The 18,516-nt window shown below is 41.6% G+C and overlaps 3 protein-coding genes across 3 annotated transcripts; 2 read left to right on the top strand and 1 right to left on the bottom strand.

The window, feature by feature from the left end:
* Positions 1-103: 103 nt before the first annotated feature.
* LOC118418832 (periodic tryptophan protein 2 homolog) lies at positions 104-9,230 on the top strand. The gene is made up of 21 exons (XM_035824893.1): positions 104-301; positions 577-689; positions 1,226-1,320; positions 1,454-1,553; positions 1,937-2,080; positions 2,397-2,532; positions 2,967-3,099; positions 3,263-3,323; positions 3,435-3,578; positions 3,948-4,155; positions 4,524-4,672; positions 4,951-5,098; positions 5,290-5,440; positions 5,779-5,959; positions 6,550-6,697; positions 7,016-7,127; positions 7,276-7,341; positions 7,479-7,697; positions 8,036-8,186; positions 8,427-8,501; positions 8,993-9,230. The coding sequence occupies exons 1-21, from the start codon at positions 284-286 to the stop codon at positions 9,171-9,173; spliced, it is 2,733 nt and encodes a 910-aa protein (XP_035680786.1). The 5' UTR covers positions 104-283; the 3' UTR covers positions 9,174-9,230.
* On the bottom strand, positions 9,174-12,038 carry LOC118418834 (39S ribosomal protein L22, mitochondrial-like). The gene is made up of 6 exons (XM_035824897.1): positions 11,965-12,038; positions 11,511-11,562; positions 10,943-11,159; positions 10,387-10,452; positions 10,088-10,235; positions 9,174-9,729 (listed from the first exon to the last, which is right to left on the bottom strand). The coding sequence occupies exons 1-6, from the start codon at positions 11,984-11,986 to the stop codon at positions 9,518-9,520; spliced, it is 717 nt and encodes a 238-aa protein (XP_035680790.1). The 5' UTR covers positions 11,987-12,038; the 3' UTR covers positions 9,174-9,517.
* Positions 12,039-13,639: 1,601 nt separating this feature from the next.
* On the top strand, positions 13,640-16,923 carry LOC118419439 (apolipoprotein(a)-like). Its single transcript, XM_035825805.1, has 5 exons — positions 13,640-13,768; positions 14,469-14,606; positions 15,619-15,766; positions 16,181-16,408; positions 16,750-16,923. The coding sequence occupies exons 1-5, from the start codon at positions 13,640-13,642 to the stop codon at positions 16,896-16,898; spliced, it is 792 nt and encodes a 263-aa protein (XP_035681698.1). The 3' UTR covers positions 16,899-16,923.
* The last annotated feature ends 1,593 nt before the right edge of the window (positions 16,924-18,516 follow it).

Consider the following 18,516-nt stretch of genomic DNA (forward strand, 5'->3'; position numbering starts at 1 on the left):
ATATAAAAAGCTATTTTTTAAAATAACTTCAGCATAGTTGTGCTATTTTACGATAAAGATTTCGTATATATTTTCAAAGTTGTGAAAGATCGACACTGTTGGGGTCAACTGTGTGTCAAAGGTGAAAGGTTGTATCCCGCACCACATGTGAGAAATGTTCAGACATATAGTTGATCAACGCGATTGATGCCGTTTTTCTACCTTCAGAAGTATGATAAACTAAAAACTTTGCTGTTCTACATTTGTAGCAACTGTGCTCTTTAAGTACAAGATAACTCCGATCATGAAGTTTTCGTACAAGGTGAGTTTGACGGTTCTAATTTGTATTGATTTGTTGGGGCTTTCTTTCTGAAACTGCTGCCATAATTTGCTGTGACTGAATTAAGACACATGGAATCTCCTTGATTTTAGGCCTTAACATTCAACTTGTAACTCAATGTATACTAGTATGCACAGACAAATTTACCTGTCATTGGTTGAAATAACAAGCCTTCTTCTGTTGAATGATTAAGACATGTGGATTATAATTTATATAAAAGCTCCTTGATTATAATAACAAAATAATTTGTGTGTTAGTTTTCCAACCTGCTGGGTTCAGTGTACAGGAGAGGGAATGTCAGCTTCACACCTGATGGCAACTCCATCATCAGCCCTGTGGGCAACAGGGTCAGCATCTTCGACCTCAAAAAGTGAGTTGGACCTACATGAATTATGGTTATGTCATAAATACTAAAAATAGGTTTTCCGTAAACCCTCATAAATATGATTAGCCAGAGTGACGTCCTAGTTACTAGTAGCTTACCGTAGGCTCCCATACAAATGTAAGTTGGTGGTCGGTAAGGGGCGAATATACAGACTTTTTATGGACGTCATACTAATCATAATTTAAATCCTCCAACGACCATGTTGGCGGGTAATTGAATTAAGCAGTAGCAACTTCATGTAGTTTACACACCTACGCTGTAATCTAACATGGCACAAATGACGTCAAATGAAAAGCCTGACAGTGTATAGGAATCCTGATGAACTACTGTAACTTGGATGGCAACCAGGCTAAAATATAATATAATATTATAATTGTTAATAATCCACAAAACAGTTGTGTCAAAAGTTAGACAAGTATGATCCCACTAGATACCAAAGCTGTAAGTGTAACATCTAATCTTAAATCATTACAGTCTCATGTTAGAACATTCACATTGTTTAATGTTTTGATCCCCTGCAGTAACAAGTCAGAGACACTGCCAGTGGAGGCCCAGATGAACATTGTATGTGTTGCACAGTCTCCTGATGGAAGCACTGCTATTCTGGTGGATGAAGGTAAGTGACACTGATAGAGAGGACTGGTCCGGCTACATGTGGTTTGAATTTGTCAGAAATTGAAACCTTCATTTATTACAGATCTTACATGATTTTCTTGATCTTATTTTTTGTATCATTTCTTGGCTTCCAGCTGGGGCAGCACTACTGGTGAGCCTTGTGAGTAAGTCTGTCCTGCATCACTACCACTTCCACAAACCTGTGCACACGGTCAAGTTCAGCCCAGACGGAAGGTGGATGTTATTCTCTTTATGTTTGTCTGAAGTATTACATTTGTTACTATTTGGTACACCTGTAGTTGAACATTCTAAACAAGTGTAGGTATGGAGGCATTCCCATTTCTGTCCAGAATCAATTTTATGGCATTTTTGTATATGTGTATGTGTGTACATTTGTATTTGAAAAACTTGGCGTTTTGCTTTAGGTCAAAAGTAATTACAGGAGCTGGTGTGTTACGCTGAACGGCAGTTATACCGGCTATATAGATACAGATTACAGATTTTTACAGGTGAATGAAGGTGAATTTGGATGCCTTTTTTCTTAGCATGGCAATTGCAGTTTCCCGCAATACTGCTACATCTTGCTAGAGGTCACTAACATAATTGTTGGTTAACAGGAAGTTTGCAGTGACTCGTGAGAATCACACACTGGTGTACCACGCTCCTGGAAAGACACATGACTTCAACCCCTTCCGTCTGTACCGGAGTTACCACGGACCTTACGATGATGCCACATGTATCGACTGGACAGATGACTCCAGGTAACAACTCAATTCTGATGTCATTTTCTTTTGAAAACTTTGATTTAGGCATATTCATTTTAAAAAATGGCTATGGCAGAAGAGATGTAAGTTTTAAGACATCATAAAGGTTACATACTACACATGCAGATTTCTGCAATATGTGTGTCTATCATATAAATGCAGACTTTCAGTGGTACTGGATGATGGTATGTTGAGTACTGAAAGGTATGTTTACAATAGGCCACTCTGGACTGATTGTCATGCTTTGCATATTGTGTATCTCTGCTGGTGGTATGGTGAAAATTTGAAAGATTATACATGTTAATGTCCACAGAGCCTTTGCAGTAGGCAGTAAGGACATGAACACACGTGTGCACGCTGCGACAGCCCTACAGAACCTGGCAGTCTACAGTTTTGGTGGTCACAAGGATGCCATTGTGGGCTGCTTCTTTGAGCACAAGTCTTTGGATGTATCCTTAATTAATGAGTGATTGTATTGACACTTAGTATTTGTTACTGCTTTTGATAGTCCAACTTAGGAAAGACTTTAGTTTTTAGTTAAGTACTGATGACAATGATATACGTACAAGTACATGTACCAAGAGCATTTGTACAATGTAGAAGGATGCATGCTTTTTTATTGACACATGGCCTTGTATTGCACATTAAACCACATGTTGAAATGCAAGAACAAATACCAATTAAATTTTCCGAATCCTCAATGTTCATTCAACTTGAAAGTCACCAGCAATAACAGAGGTCAGATAAATGCAATGTATAGATGTTGTCTTGAGTATGTAAAGACAACTCTAAATGCTTGTTTAATTTTTAGCTGCTTGCCCAAATGTAGTTGTGATGGCTAGCAATTTTTTTTATACATGTGACCCTTGACCTGCCCATTCAGTTGTACACAATCAGTCGGGATGGTACCTTGGTGATCTGGGAATGTGATACTGACCTGGATGGTCTTGTTCCCGGGTCAGCACGACCCAAAAAGGAGAAGGAAACAGAAGAAAAGGTCAAAGATGACTCTGAAGGTTAGATAAATGTACCCTTGATCATTAATGTACATTTTTTGTGCAATTATTCATGAAATTCTGTTTGGCAGATTTGTAACATTTTCATCTTTGATATAATATCCTTACTGTTTCATCTATGCAATTTTTCATTTAACTTTTCTGGTATGAACTGGATTCACAGAAAGTGAGGAAGAGGAAGACAAAGACAAGCAGGAAAAGATTCTGTACAAGAAAGTTTCAAAGTAAGTGTACCATTGACAACTTGATCAATTGAAACTGTTGTATTTTGTAAGACAAAGTTTTAAAATGCTTCTTTGAGAATACTAATGTCTCTCTGTTCTTTTGACTTCCAGGCATTACTTCAACAAGGAAGGTGACTTCAACACCCTGACATCATGTGACTACCACAAACGGACCCACTTCCTGGTGACAGGTTTTGCTTCAGGAATCTTCCACCTACATGAGCTACCTGACTTCAACCTCATCCACTCTCTCAGGTGTGGTGTTGTAAATCTGGTGTAAATTGGTGCTGCATTTATTATAGAAGTGAATTTATTGTCATCAAATACAGTATAGGCGCAACACTTATCTGTAAACAATGATACAAGTATTTAGGTATGAAAAGTTTCATGTTATAAACACAGCCACCACTTGCTTATAGAGCTGGTTCCTATCCTAGGCCTAATGCTAAAGGACAGTTAAAAAAAGGTCATCCACAGCATTTGCCATTGCTTATGGCATATGCATGGCCAAGATCAATATGTCCATCACAGCAATGAGCATATTTGGTTATGCAGCATAGATGCAGATTTGGAACAGTGCAAGATATGTGTAAATGTTGATAACACTTTGTATTGTCCCTACAGTATTTCGGACCAGAGAATAGCATCAGTATCCTTCAACTCTACCGGAGACTGGATTGCACTGGCCTGTTCCGGTTTGGGCCAGCTGCTAGTTTGGGAGTGGCAGAGCGAATCGTACGTCCTGAAACAACAGGGACACTTCAACAACATGTCCTCATTAGCATATTCACCAGATGGGCAGTATATTGTCACAGGAGGGGAGGATGGCAAGGTAACATTCTCTCCTTAGAAATAGTTTAACCTTAAACAACCATTTGCACAAAATTTCAAAGATAACTTTGGTTTTTCTGATTTTAATGTAAAGTTGATTTTTCTACTGTATTTGAATCTTGCTGGATCATGAATTTGAGTAATGTAGCGCAGTATGTTAAGGATGAGGAAACTTACAATTTGAATTTTTGATTTGATATAAAGATGGACTTAATTAGATATCTGCCTGTGCCTATAGCTTCGTTCCTTATGACTTTGAATATGTGACTCAGTAATTTGTCGAAGGTGCCTTACTTAATATTACACAGTGTCTTGGTTGACTCCTATTTGAAATACATAAACTGTTCCCCTTTTCAATTCTTCCATCAGGTGAAAGTCTGGAACACAGGCAGTGGTTTCTGTTTTGTGACCTTTACGGAACACACGGCAGCCATCGCTGGAACCATCTTCACCTCCAACGGTCATGTGGTGATCAGTGCTTCTCTGGACGGCACAGCAAGGGCATTTGACTTGCACAGGTAGTGTAGAGCACCTATTGTTATTTTACTATTGTCTTTTGTTACATGCTACCCTGCATAACCTGCAAAGCCAGCCTTTTCAGAGACAGTAGAAAATACAAAGTAATTGCTTTTCTAGAGATCCTTACTTTTCTTTGTTTTGCATTTGACCAGAAGTTTTCTTTATCATTGGTTCATCATTTGAAGGTTGGTAGATGACTCAAGATGTAGTGTTAGCTGTCTCTAAGGCACAGCAAAGTGATACTTAATTTCTGAATTTTGCCCCGTTTGTTCCCCAGATACCGTAATTTCCGTACGTTCACGTCACCGCGCCCGGCACAGTTCTCGTGCCTGGCCGTGGATCACAGCGGGGACCTAGTGTGCTGCGGGGCGCAGGACATGTTCGAGATCTTTGTGTGGTCCATGCAGACTGGAAGACTGCTGGAGGTCAGCAACTGTTCTTTGAAATAGACTTTTTATAAATTTATTTATCATTTATTTTTCTTTGTGACGATTTAATCATTCCTTTAGAGTTTAGTATTCATAATGTGACTTTCAATAAAAAGTTGCTGCAACAAAATTTAGGGCTTAAGAAAATGTGGATAAATAAACTACATTGTATTTTATTGTTCTTGTAGGTTCTGGCTGGCCATGAAGGTCCTGTTGCCAGCCTAAGTTTCAGCCCAGCAGATGCCATTTTGGCCAGTGCATCCTGGGACAAGACAGTAAGGGTCTGGGACATCTTCGAGCGCAAAGGGTGTCGTGAGACTCTGCAACTGGGGTCAGATGGTATGTGATAGTTGTAGAATGTGTCTATCAATTTTGCACTGTTTGTATCAAGAAGAACAGAAGCTATTTGTACAGTTTCATTGCATAATGGAAATATATCCTTGTAACTTTTTTTTGACTTAACATGTGTCATATGTAATTTATGACCCCATTCACACTCAGAAAAATGATTCGGATAAAACATTTATCATGATAACATGTTTTATTCGAATCGTTTTTCTGAGTGTGAATGGGGTCTATGTTAGCGCTGGCCATTCTAGATTTGGGAAGACAAATAGAAATACAGGATCTCAAATTTCAAAATCAAAATGATATCTAACATTATGTGTCTTCTTTAGCCCTGGCTGTTACATTCCGCCCTGATGGAAAAGAGGTTGCCATAGCAATGCTGAGTGGTGAGATTCAGTTCTGGGATCCACACAACGCCACGCAGACCGGCAGCATCGAAGGTCGGCATGACCTTGGAGCAGGGAGGAAGGAAACTGACAAGATCACTGCCAAGACATCTGCTGCTGGGAAGTGAGTTTGGGTCAAAGTCGTGTCCAGGATGTCAACATAAACTCATTGCAGGGCAGGTGCCGCAGATACAGCAAGAATGCGGCAATTACATTTGTATTTTAAAGTTTAATTTGCAGGTCATTATACAACCGGTGCAATGGCCTAGTGGGTAGAGTGTTCGCCTTGCATTCGGTAGGTCGTGAGTTCGATCCCTGGCCGAGTCATACCAAAGACTTCAAAAATGGTGCATGCTTCTTTCTCTGCTTAGCACTCAGCATTCGGGAAAGAGTATGGAAGTTGAACACACACCACTACCAGTGGACTAGCCCCCTGCTGTAGTAATTGCGTTGTGTGGCCCAAGGGCTATTGAAACGGAGATGGGCGCCGCCCTATGCGCCATCAGGCGCGGGAAGGACTTTAACCCTTTAACTATACAACCAGTGGGGCTAACTCATCAAGCAACGATATGGTGAATGAATATAGAAATGCTCCATTTAATGTAGTCTGAGGGATACTGTCAACCTATTTAGGTTGTTGAGTAGGTTATGAATGTCTCGTAGGGACTATAAAAATGTTATCTCATAGGTGGATGTAACACTTGTTGTTGCCAGGTCCTTCTCCTCCCTGTGCTACACAGCAGATGGCACCTGTATCCTGGCAGGGGGGAGGAGTAAGAACATTTGTATCTACCATGTGGCAGAACAGCTGCTCATCAAGAAGTTTGAGATCTCCTGTAATCTCAGCTTTGATGCAATGGAGGTGGGTTTACAACATGTTACTTTTGTTCATACAGTTTGATGTACTCATTCAGGGCCTCTCTCATCCTCTTGACAATGACAACTAATGGTAGTACATGTACAAAGCTTGAAAGTTCATTTGTGTTGGTATACTTGTATATAGCTATCTCTTCAAGATTATAAATAGGAGATTGTATAGTACGTGACAGGATATAGGCTGAGGTTTTTGCCCAATCTTTTTTCTTTTATGAGATTATACGCCAAAGGTTAGAATATACTTTTTCTTCAATTCCATATTTTAAACAAGGTTAACAATTGTCCTGGTTTCCCATTTTTTCAGGAATACCTGGACAGGAGAAAGATGACGGAGTGGGGCAGCCTGGCATTGGTGGATGAAGGACAGGAGGAGGGGGAGGGGGGCACAGCCATCAGCTTACCTGGGGTCAGGAAAGGTCAGTTAGGAACATTTTTTATACCTGAAGGCATGTTTTTGAAGTGTTTCTTTGATAACAGGATGAATGAAACAAATGAGATTTGATAGATTTTTAAATGATAATAGGCTAGTTGGTAACAATGATCTTGTATCTTGTCTTACTGCAGGTGACATGGCGTCTCGGCACTGGAAGCCAGAGGTCAGGGTATCGTGTGTGCAGTTTTCTCCTACAGGTATTGCAGACATTTCTACATTTAAGACCAAAAAAATTCTGATTGAAAATCATATCTCTTAGTTGACAAAGTTTAGGTTTTTCCTTCATCTATTTCAGTTAGGTTTGTATCGTGTTTTTTTCTGTCTTTCTCCCAAGGTCGTGCCTTTGCCACCACCACCACCGAGGGCCTCATGGTCTACTCCCTGGACAACAGTTTGACCTTTGATCCATTTGACCTCGACATGGACATCACCCCAGCGACCATCAGGAGGATGCTGGGAAGGAAAGAGTATGCCACAGCCCTGATGATGTCATTCCGGCTGAACGAGGGAGCTGTGATACAGGAGGTGGTAGAGACCATTCCACACACAGAAGGTAGGGACAGCTTGATTTTTAGAAAATAATTAGTTTGACTGACATGGAAACACAATTAGTGATAGGCTATTACTAAGGGAGGTCTTATGTGTTTAAAACTGGTAGATTTTGGCTATCAGGTTCCAAAAACTGCTCACATTGTACATCCATAAGTTCATCAATCAGGTTAGTTAACTTGAAGGAGACAAGATTTGGTGAGTCTTCTTTAGTGTGTTGGAAACTATTTCCACCTTTTCCATAAGGCATATCAGGATATTCTCAGTAGGGTCTTAATTGTGCTGAAGATGTGGCTGTCTTTAAACCTGGACTAACTTCTTGCCTGTTCATCTGTTGTACAGTTTCCCACGTGAGCCAGACATTACCAGACACATACGTTGATCGAATGTTGCTGTTTGTGGCCAGTCAGTTGGAGACGTCACGTCACCTGGAGTTCTACCTCACCTGGTGCCAGACACTCCTGATGTTACATGGACAAAGACTGAAGAACAGGTGTGTGTGTGTGTGTTAGCATATTTATCTATATAAACGTGTGTGCAAATTTGTCTCTTGTGAAATGTAAATGTCTGGACACCAGTTCTACTTCACCTGACACTACAGTACAAAGGCTGAATAATTGGTAGGTGTGTGTGTGTGTGTGTGCGTGCGTGCGTGCGTGTGTGAGAATTTCTTCAACATGTGCTTGTGTGCGCACCTACATACATAAAACAATGTTTGTCAATTTTTCTACAGATCTATGTCAGTTTTGGCCATGTTGAGAGCACTGCAGAAGAGCGTTACAAGGAGATATGAAGACATCAGCAAATTGTGAGTAAAGCAGTACTGATAGCTTGAGATTAAGACGACTCAGTGTGTACCTGTAGTACTGTGCAAGTATGCATATGGCGTGTTATTCATGCGGTTATATCTGCAGGCACTATATTCTGACCTAACCACAAGTGTATTTTCTCTGTACATCCTCTCAGTGGCCCAACAGAAAGCTGATGTTTGATCATCAGTTGTTGGGCTGATTGACAGAATTTTTCAATCCTCCAAGGTTACTTACTGTAAATGTTGAAACTTTTGCAGTGGTTTTATTTTCTAGCTTTTTGGGGTCCCTTTCCACTGTGAATTCATGACACACAAATCCAATGTACCACTGCTATTGTACAAAAGTGTTTCACCTACGAATAAAAAAAAAAATACACAGAAACCTCCTTTTCCCTCCCACTGCCAAATAAAACCACTGTAGAAGCAAATGAAGTTACTGTATTATCCATATGCATGTAGTCTAATGTACTCTGTATGTTTTCTCCCAGGTGTGACAGTAACAGGTACAGTCTGCAGTACATCCTCTCAGTAGCACAGCAGGATGGCAGCAGGAAACGGAAGGCAGGAGGGGAGGAGGAGGAGGAGGGAGAGATGGAGGAACTTGGAGAAGAGGACTCCTCCGTACAGATGTCTGAAGACGATCTCCCCATGAAATCACACCACATCTGACAGATTTCTTAAACGTTTTAATTTCTGACAAATAAACTCCATACATTCTGCTCTGAAGTTGTTTTCTGACATCTTATTGGTGGATGGAATAGCTATTTTGAGATATTGTAATATTACATGGATAAGGCCTACAGCGTAACCATCAGCCTCAGGGCATATGCTTCTGTACAAGGTGTCATATCACTTTTAACGCATGATCACTTAGGGGATAGTTTCAGTGAGCTTGTTTACTAAGATGGGTCCTGGTTTTCAAAATATTTGATACAACCAAGACTTGAAGCCCAGCCCACAAGTCCTAAAGGCTCTTCTGCAATCTGAGTCCTAAGATTTACACCATTGAGTTATCATAATCCCATTTGGATCGTCCGTTTCCTCAAACTCGCCATGTAGTCGCTTGCCTTGTCATACCCTGTTGGATCACGTTTCTTGGGCGGAGGCGGGCCCTCTTCTAGCCTCACCAGGTAATGGCAGTATCCGCAGTGCATGATGCCAAAGTATCCGCGGCCATGGTAACGAATTGCCTGAGTATGGCGACCCTTCAACGCCAGAGACTCCGCTATGAAGGGAAACAGATCACACATGTTGAAGACACTGCAAGGATATTCAAGCTATAAGATCAAGCCATAAGATCAAAAGCTAATAGAAATTCGAAAGGTTACCTTCTAGTGGTAATTAGTTATTGCTGATATCCTGGGTTGTTTCACTTTTCCCCATTGCACTTAGAAGTTCTAATAGACCATTAAATGACCATAAAAAGTGGCAACTCTGCATGTAAAAGTATTAAGTACAGAAGATGACATGATATATTACCCAATGATAAGATACATAGACTTTAAATCTAATACACTCTAAACCCAGGCCTTGTCTAATCTTTGCCTATTTTGGGACGCAATATTGTTAACAAGGCAACTTACCGATCCACAGGTTTGACTTGTATTCAACATTACACTCCTTGACTGCTTTTTCCTGTGCTTCCAACAATACCTCCTCGATGAGACGTGCACCTTTTTTGGAGATAGCCTGGAGCTGAACCAGAGCCTCATCAATACTCATTCCTCTCACCTGGAAAAGAGTAGAATTAGAATTAGAACTGTTGAGATACTGAACATGCCAAAAGTTATATAAATTGTAGGCTGTCTTCTGGTGTCTTTAGCCTGTTAGTTTAACACCACTATTATTATAGTTATGAAATGAAAATCAGGAGAGAACCTACCATGGTGGCAAGGTACCACAGTTTGTGGTGGCTGTACTTGAAATTCCTTCTGCTTACCCAGATGGACTGCAAGACATGGAACACATGTTAACTTGTTATAAACATGAAGTCTACATACACAAGGCCCTACCTAAAAATGAGTGATGTACATCTAATACAGTAGGGTCCTCTTCAATAGGTAGTTTTAAATAACCTTTCCCTTGTCAGTCCTAGTTTTCATGTTGACCAGTTCTGCAGTACTTTGGACTGTTAAAATTTGATAAGACGTTTCACAGAGATCAGAATGCATGTGCGGTGACAGGAATTCTAGGTAATATGTCAAAGGCAAAGTTCTCGGAAAAGATAACAGTCCTTGTCTCGACCATTGTTTCGATTTACATAACAATGTCCAGACAGCTTTTTTCTTTTCTTTTTCAGGGCCTCTACCATTGACATACCGGTATTACCTAGAAGTCCTATTGCCGCATATGCCTTCTGGTCTCTGTGAAAGGGTTTATTGCTTAATATTGGTGTGGCCTAAATGGTATGCGATAGGATATCAGTATACAGCTCTTACTGCAGGGTTTCTGGGTTCCCCTGGAGCCTGGGGCGGCAACACTTTGCGGTTCTTTGTGTCCCAGCGCCTTTTTCCATCCCGATCCTCCTGATCTCGTGCTCTGGCGACAGTGGTGGTGTGTAGGCAGCGGGCTAGGGACTGATGTACAGCTGGGGAACAGCTGGCTGACAGTTGGGCAGCAGCTATTCTGTTGGTGACAGCAGCTGTACCATATAACCTTGGTGAGAAAAGGATAGAGGATGATCTTGTATATTCTGTATTGTGCAAAACAGAGAGCAAAAACCCCTAACCTTCACATGCATAAAACATGTATTTAGGGACAGCGGCTATTCTGTTGGTGACAGCAGCTACATACCCTGTAACCTTGGTGTCAAAAGAATTGAGAATGATCTTGTAATCTGGATTACATATTCTGTATTATACAAAAACTATCAAAGCATAAGCCTCTAACCTTTAACATATATAACGTTATGTATAAAACATGTACAAAGTATTTAGTCTGAGAGGAAATTTGAAAAGAAGATGTAAGGGGACATGGCAAATATTTTCAAGAAAGTGACTTCCTTACCTTGTTGCACTGGCAACATTTTGAGACAGCACTATAGCTAGTCTCTGCAGACCTGAAATCGACAGTGTCATAATTTGGCGTTTAGTATTTTGGTACCTAGCTAGCAATGTACAAAAACAATGTATATGCTGATTCCATACGCATAACTTGATTTAACAAAATTATATAAGCTTGATTCGGTAATTTCATGTTTGATTCGTAGATGAAAAAGAGCGATCAGGGGCTAAACAAAACGCAGATTTCTAGGGCGTAACGTTACGTGATCCAAGAAAAAAAAGATGGGGAGGGGGGCGAGTTTAAAGATGTCATCTTTCCTTTCCACCATAGTGATACTGAAAACAGATATCTAACAGGTTAACAATCGGAAAACAGAGATTAAACACGTTAAAAATCTTCTATCCTACGAATATCTGTCGGATCATACGAGGTAAACTAACAAATATTTTCCACGCACCTTTCGACAAGGACGCTGCCATCTTTGCCGCAAATCGTCACCAGTTGACGTAAACCAGTCGGTATATGTCACTCTCCAAGAAGAGGTTAGGCTAGGCTGGTTTTTTTTTGGGGGGGGGGGGGGTATGCGTTTTTTATAGGGCTTTCTCTTTGTACCGTTTTGTTTGTCTAAAGCGACACAGTAAGAACGCATAAAAACGGCAAAAAAAAAGATAGCCGGAGCCTAACCTCTGCTTGGAGAGAAACATAATTAACGTTATAATTAACGTTACCGACTGGTTATGGCTATTCCATCTGATTCGGGATTTGAGGGGGCCGGGTAACAAAAATGATTTAAAAATGTGACTTGTTTTTCTACCTTTGCTTCAACAAACTTTGGGTATAAGGTATCTTAAATGCATGAGGCAAGGGCTCTTCTCTCTCATTCTTTCCCTCTTCCTCCATTTCTACGGTAAAAAGTCTACCATGCTTCCTGTTCTGCTCCTTCGAATCCTGTCATCGATAACTTGCTACTTACAAACTAGCATATCTACCATTTCCTATCTCCCCATTCAGGAGCAGAAACAGGGCGAAACTTTGGAACTATGAACTCTAACAGGCCTCCTACTAGTCTGGCCCATAAAGGGAGGGCCGGCTCCATAGTGTCATAGACACACATTAGTTGTGTACTTTTCCATCACTTAACAGTTGAATTTTGCGACGCATCCTTGACTATCTGACTTGAGAATACATAGACCATGGTACCATGATCGGTCCTCTGTCACAGACCTGCCGTGCGGAGCCCTATAACCTTACGATGAGAACTTTGGACCAATTCTGTCTGGGACATGTGTTCGAACTGATGATTGATCGACCAAAACGTATGAAATTTCAGCCATCAACTTTCCACAAGTCTACAAAGGTGTTCAACCGAAGTAAAACAGTATTTGAACGGCATCAGCACGGACGATTTGGGTTCCCTCACTGAATAAATTAACGGTTAGCTTCGCTTGATAGCTACATTGGATTTCACCATAGTAACATTTATGCGGAAGGAATTGCTCTAAATCATACTAAGAAATTAGTCCAAATATAATACGTTAAAATATGTAACGTTACGGGGTAGGCCACACACGAGAGCTAAATCTCAAACGTTTTGAAAAGAGACGATGCATACGTTTGTAGGGAGTGTCGTAACGTTTTTACTGCCCCATGACACATTTTGACAAAGCAGTTGGCCATGAAAGCCTGGTTCGCCGCCCGCCAAAGCGAGCCGGGAGAAAAGACGCCAAGGTAAGGAATGACTGCTGAATGAGCCCCGTGTCTGTGGTATAATAGTGGGCGGGGAGACAGGTGGAATTTTGGCGGGTTGCCTGGAGTCGGCCACGGTCATGACGACAGTGGATTCCTTTGAACTTACGAGCAGATCGTCTCTTCACATTGCCGTAGGGTTTTGGGTAGGAAGGTTTTTGCCTGCCTTGCACTGCGACATTTCAGTGAAGCTAGAAACCGGAATTAGTCGTTTAATCGTAAAGTTATCATCCACGTCAATCTTTCTTTCTTTCTGAACGTCTAACCGGGAAAGCCTTTCAATCCGATAAAGTAGCGTCTTGCAGACCCAACAAGTGGTTGTAGCTAGCTACATATTAGGCTACCCGCCTATCAAGTAGAACCTTTGAGCGCACGACAACGGCGCCATGCGCCGGTCTAGACTGTCAAGACGACCCCCGACAAGCCGGGGCGAGAGAAGCCCGTGGGTGGAGGTAGTTTGGACCGTCACTCTCCTGATCGCTGTCGCTTCAGTTGGCAAGGGTAAGCTCGTACAAGTTTGTGAATTTCTTTTGGTAACCAACATTATGTTTTGTTTGATCCTCTAATGTGGTACATGTAATGTTATCAATTATTGATCAAAGATGTAAACTTTACCTTTACCCAGGGCACATTTCCCACGATGAATATTGACACACGATTTGACCCGATGTATATTTGCTGAAGTTACTTTACCATTTAACAAAATAAGTATGCACTCCGTAATCAATACACCCACGTGTACTTATACCTAATGGTGGAATGAATCATAGTGTATTTGTTCAGCGAAAAGAATAGTAAAAGTTGTCAAAAAAGACTAAATAATCAGCTTTTCGGCAACCTGGGTCTTCTCAGGCTGCATAGTTCCTCTTAAACATTCTTATCCTACTTGGCCAACCTCTTTTTTGCTATTTTCTCAGTCATTAAATCGGTCTTGTGCATGTGGAAATCAGAATAATCGCACACAAACTCTCAAGATCGTACGGTCGATATAACGATCGTATTAGGCACATGTTCGTGTGGCTACTCTGATCGATACACTGCTCCAAGCAGATCCTACGGTAGCATAAGATAGTATCAAAAGCTGCCAGAGGAGTGAAGCCGGCCTAGGAGTAGGAGTGTGTTTGGCTACCGCTGGCTGATGACCCCCTTTGGTCAACTGTACTCTTAGCCAGCTTTGATACTATCTTATGCCACTGTTAAGATTGACACCTGAAGATTAACACCGCTCTTGTCTCAGGGGAAGATAACGTCGACTGCTACACGGCGGAAGACAAAGGTGCGAGTTACATCGGCACGGTCAACGTCACCGTCAACGGGCTGGTGTGCCAGCGGTGGGACCAGCAGGCACCCTGGGTCAGTACAACAGCCGTAACTATGGCGACGGGAGCGACACACTATCGATTTTGTCATGTTGTTGTTGTATAAATATTGGCCTATGTGTACAAGTCCAAATATCATACAGAATTAGTCATGTCCCGAAATGGACTAAAGTGACTCATTCCATTTACACGATAGTGGAAGAAATATCAGAAAATACCAAGGACGTTATATATCCTTGAAAATACCTAGCCTGGAATCCAGCCGAATCATAGCTCCTGAGTCTCTTCTGTTCTCACACCCCAAGGGCAGAAGCACTGTGGGACAGAAGAGACTTGGGAGCTATAATAAGGCTGGGTACCAGGCTAGAAAATACCGTATTGTCACCCTGATGACATTGTCCTGTAAAGTCCGTATGGTCACAGTCTTCTCATGTAACCGCTCGGTCACATGTGCCGTAGGTCGTCTATTTTGGTGTCCTAAAATTTTCAAGCAGGTTGTGACAGAACCAACTGCCGACAAGGGTCCAAGGCAGCCTTGTCCGTAAAAAGACAGATGAGGTATATACGACACATGCAAGAATGTCTTCACGTTCGCACGACAATTGCACGACGTATGTGACCAGACCATTACTAGTACATTATTTTGGCAATCTCAAAATAGCAAGATGTATGCATTTCATGAAATAGACGTATCACTTCATCACAATAAAAGAAATGTAAGCTTTTGCCTTTACCTATATGAATGGGCCGATGTAACTTCAGAAATAAGATTGAATCATGGCCGGCTGTCAGAAAAGACCAGCAATCAGCGACGCAGTACAAAAAGAAATGGCCAGCAAAAGTGCCAAAAAGGCCATAGAGAGCCTGCTATGGAGGCTAGATGTAACTACCCTACGGGATAATACACCGGCTTCGGTACCGTAGCCTATTGTATTACATATACATACACGGTGACATTCTGTACATCTAACTAACTGTATAACGGATACACTATATACCTAACGAAGGCGCTCAAAATCACTCTGTCTCTCTTCCTCCCCCTGTAGACCCACCGGTGGAATCCGTCCAATCATCCGGATAAGAATCTGGCCAGTAACTACTGCCGCAACCCTGACAACGGATCCGGGCCCTGGTGTTACACCACCAACCCAGATGTCAGCTTTGAGTACTGTAATGTCTCTGTCTGTCCGAATGGTGAGTACTGTAACATATCTGTCTGTCCGAATGGTGAGTACTGTAACATCTCTGTCTGGTGAGTACTATAACATCTCTGTCTGGTGAGTACTATAACATCTCTGTATGTCTGTCCGAACGGTGAGTATTGTAACATCTCTTTCTGGTGAGTACTAATATTGTGACATCTCTGTCCGAATGGTGAGTACTGTAATATCTCTGTCTGTCCGTATAGTGAATACTGTCAATTCATTTGAGTGAACGGTTATGTAGCATTATGTAGCATTTTGATTTTAAACGATTAGAATGTTGGCTCTGGATAATAAACAAAATGATATGAAATGAAGAGTACATTTAACTACTGTACATTCAATTACCCCCCTTTACCGTGTAAGTGAATGCTGTTCATAAGCCGTGCACAATGTTATACGACAGTGACTACTGCCGTCCCCACAACGACCACATTGGCGACAACGACCACAACAGCAACGACCACAACGGCAACAACAACCACAATGCCAACAACAACCACGGCAACTACCACAACGGCGACAACGACCAAATTGGCAACAACAACCACATTGGCAACAACAACCAGGGCAGCAACAACGTCCCTGTCAGGAGCAACTGTCGTGACCACAGCAACAGCAGCGGCAAACTCAGGTTTAGTAGTGCACTGATGATAGGAGTAACCAGAGTGGCACCATCAGGGGTACCTTCAAATGAAAAATACAACGTTACTTCTGAAAGAAATGTTTCTCTATCGAACGTTCGGCAAAAGTTATGTCAACATTTTCCTGAAATTGATGAAATGTCAGTCTGCTCCGGTTATACCTGTCAATTGTTGATGTAGACTTATTTCATGGTTGAATGAATCTGTTGAATGAGTGAGCATGGCTGTTGGTGGAGTGAGAGTGAAGATGATGATCCCTTCTTGTCTGTTGTACCTGTACCACGCACACGCACGCACACACACGCACGCACGCACACACATATCTTTGCAGGTCGAGACCTACCAGCTGCAGTCTCTCCTGCTGGAGTACGAAACCACACAACTTTGCTGTTATTGCAACCTCTGAGATGGACTCAACCACCTCCAGTTGCCATGCCAACAGATGAACGGATACTGGACTGCAGAGAAGACACCAGCTGAAGCTGACCACGCCTGCTCCTTCTGTCGTATATTACCTATTGAGGCACTAGTTAGTTGCTGAAAATCATGAGGGCGCAAGAATATCAATCTCCAAGCAGATGTTTGGCTTAGCCTTGACTTTCCACGTTGTCACTTAACTTTTACATCTTTCGATTTCTTATTTCCTCGGCTACCTCGCATTCTGATGAAGGGAGGGGAAAAGTTTACTCGAAAGGTATTCAAAATGAGAGGTAAAAGCTAAGGAAAACAGGCTGAAGCTATATTGAGTGTCTCGGAGATTGCATGGACATTGTCAACTGAACGAACTGCGGACAAGATTTTAAGTGTGTTTTGACTCGCGAAACTGACCTCGATGTTTATTCTATCTCACGGGTCGATATGTGTCCTATGCGGAGGGACTGTCTGAAACACTCACAGTCATGTTCGATTGACGTTTAACGTTTTGGCTTACCTGCAAAAGAAATTTTTGTGTGGCAGGGGCCATAGGTGACACCTGTACATACGACCAGTTAAAGGAAACGCGCCGTGGGGCATGACAGGGGCTGATGTAACGTCAGAACGTCATACAGTGTATTTAAAGCTACATGGGGTTAATGTGTATGTACTTCAACCATGTCATAACGTTCAGTCTAAGCTTTTAAATTCAACAAAAGATCCTTTGATAATCTCAGCAACACCTCTTAGTTATGTCGTTATTTACCTAGTCGCCTGAAAGTGATTTATTGAACAAAAGCAAGTAACTCAACACTTAAGTTGTTCCAGTCGAACTTAAAGAAAATTCTTGAACAAGAAAGTTGGCCCTTTGCAGTATTGCCAGTCTGAAAGACAAGCTTTGTTTTGTTTTCAAAAGTTTGTTTGAATAGACAAGCATTCCTGCAATGCCGATGGATTGATGTGAAGACAAGCCAAACTCAACATTGCATGGTACGTTAAGATATAAAGGAATACACGTTTTGTGTCGAACTCTCCTTTGTCCTTTTTATTTGCTTAGCTATATATAGGACATTGCAAAATCAATAGATATCAAAAGATATATTTATTTTCTTTCTAGTCGCATTGAAATGATCGTGTCTTTCTATTTTGAAATTAAAATACGACAGTTTTGGACAGAAAAATGAACAAAGGTGTTTGGAGACTGAAGTGCGTCTTTACAATGTCCCCAGCTTCGAATTTAGAAAGTCAATTGGGTATGAACACCAATTCTTCAAACAACAAGTATGTTAGTGCGCTTCTTTTGTTGGCTACGGCCCCCAGTCAACTAGACGGTGATGGTGCTGGGACCTTCACTATACTTTTGGCAATGAAAGGAAGTTCAGTCGAGACGAACAGACGCCTGCAGACAAATATGTCACTTTCACCTGCGTCATGTGTTACTGTACTAACACTAACGCTGATACCGACCGACGTACTTGGCACATGAGCACTGTCTACGACTATCGCACGTGAATAGTGGCCAATGGGAAACGTTATTGTCACACAACAATTATTGACCCATGAGGAGTTATAAAAAAGGTGTGATACAGATCTATTACAGACAGCAACGTGTGACAGGAAATAATGGCGCCATGTAGACGTGAAAACCCGTAAAAGTTCGATATCATAGACAGGTACTAGGTAT

The sequence above is a fragment of the Branchiostoma floridae genome, chromosome 7, assembly GCF_000003815.2.
Source record: "Branchiostoma floridae strain S238N-H82 chromosome 7, Bfl_VNyyK, whole genome shotgun sequence".
NCBI classification, from domain to species: domain Eukaryota; kingdom Metazoa; phylum Chordata; class Leptocardii; order Amphioxiformes; family Branchiostomatidae; genus Branchiostoma; species Branchiostoma floridae.

Excerpts from the sequence above, each read along its gene's own strand:
- LOC118418832 (XM_035824893.1), top strand. Across the intron at positions 4,673-4,950 it reads AGGGCATTTGACTTGCACAG|ATACCGTAATTTCCGTACGT; the intron begins GTAGTGTAGAGC and ends TTTGTTCCCCAG. Across the intron at positions 5,099-5,289 it reads AGACTGGAAGACTGCTGGAG|GTTCTGGCTGGCCATGAAGG; the intron begins GTCAGCAACTGT and ends TTGTTCTTGTAG.
- LOC118418834 (XM_035824897.1), bottom strand. The coding sequence starts at position 11,986 with ATGGCAGCGTCCTTGTCGAAAG. Across the intron at positions 11,563-11,964 it reads GGCAGCGTCCTTGTCGAAAG|GTCTGCAGAGACTAGCTATA; the intron begins GTGCGTGGAAAA and ends TGTCGATTTCAG. Across the intron at positions 9,730-10,087 it reads CAAGTCAAACCTGTGGATCG|CGGAGTCTCTGGCGTTGAAG; the intron begins GTAAGTTGCCTT and ends TTCCCTTCATAG.
- LOC118419439 (XM_035825805.1), top strand. The coding sequence starts at position 13,640 with ATGCGCCGGTCTAGACTGTCAAGACGACCCCCGACAAGCCGGGGCGAG. Across the intron at positions 14,607-15,618 it reads GGGACCAGCAGGCACCCTGG|ACCCACCGGTGGAATCCGTC; the intron begins GTCAGTACAACA and ends CTCCCCCTGTAG. Across the intron at positions 15,767-16,180 it reads TGTCTCTGTCTGTCCGAATG|TGACTACTGCCGTCCCCACA; the intron begins GTGAGTACTGTA and ends GTTATACGACAG.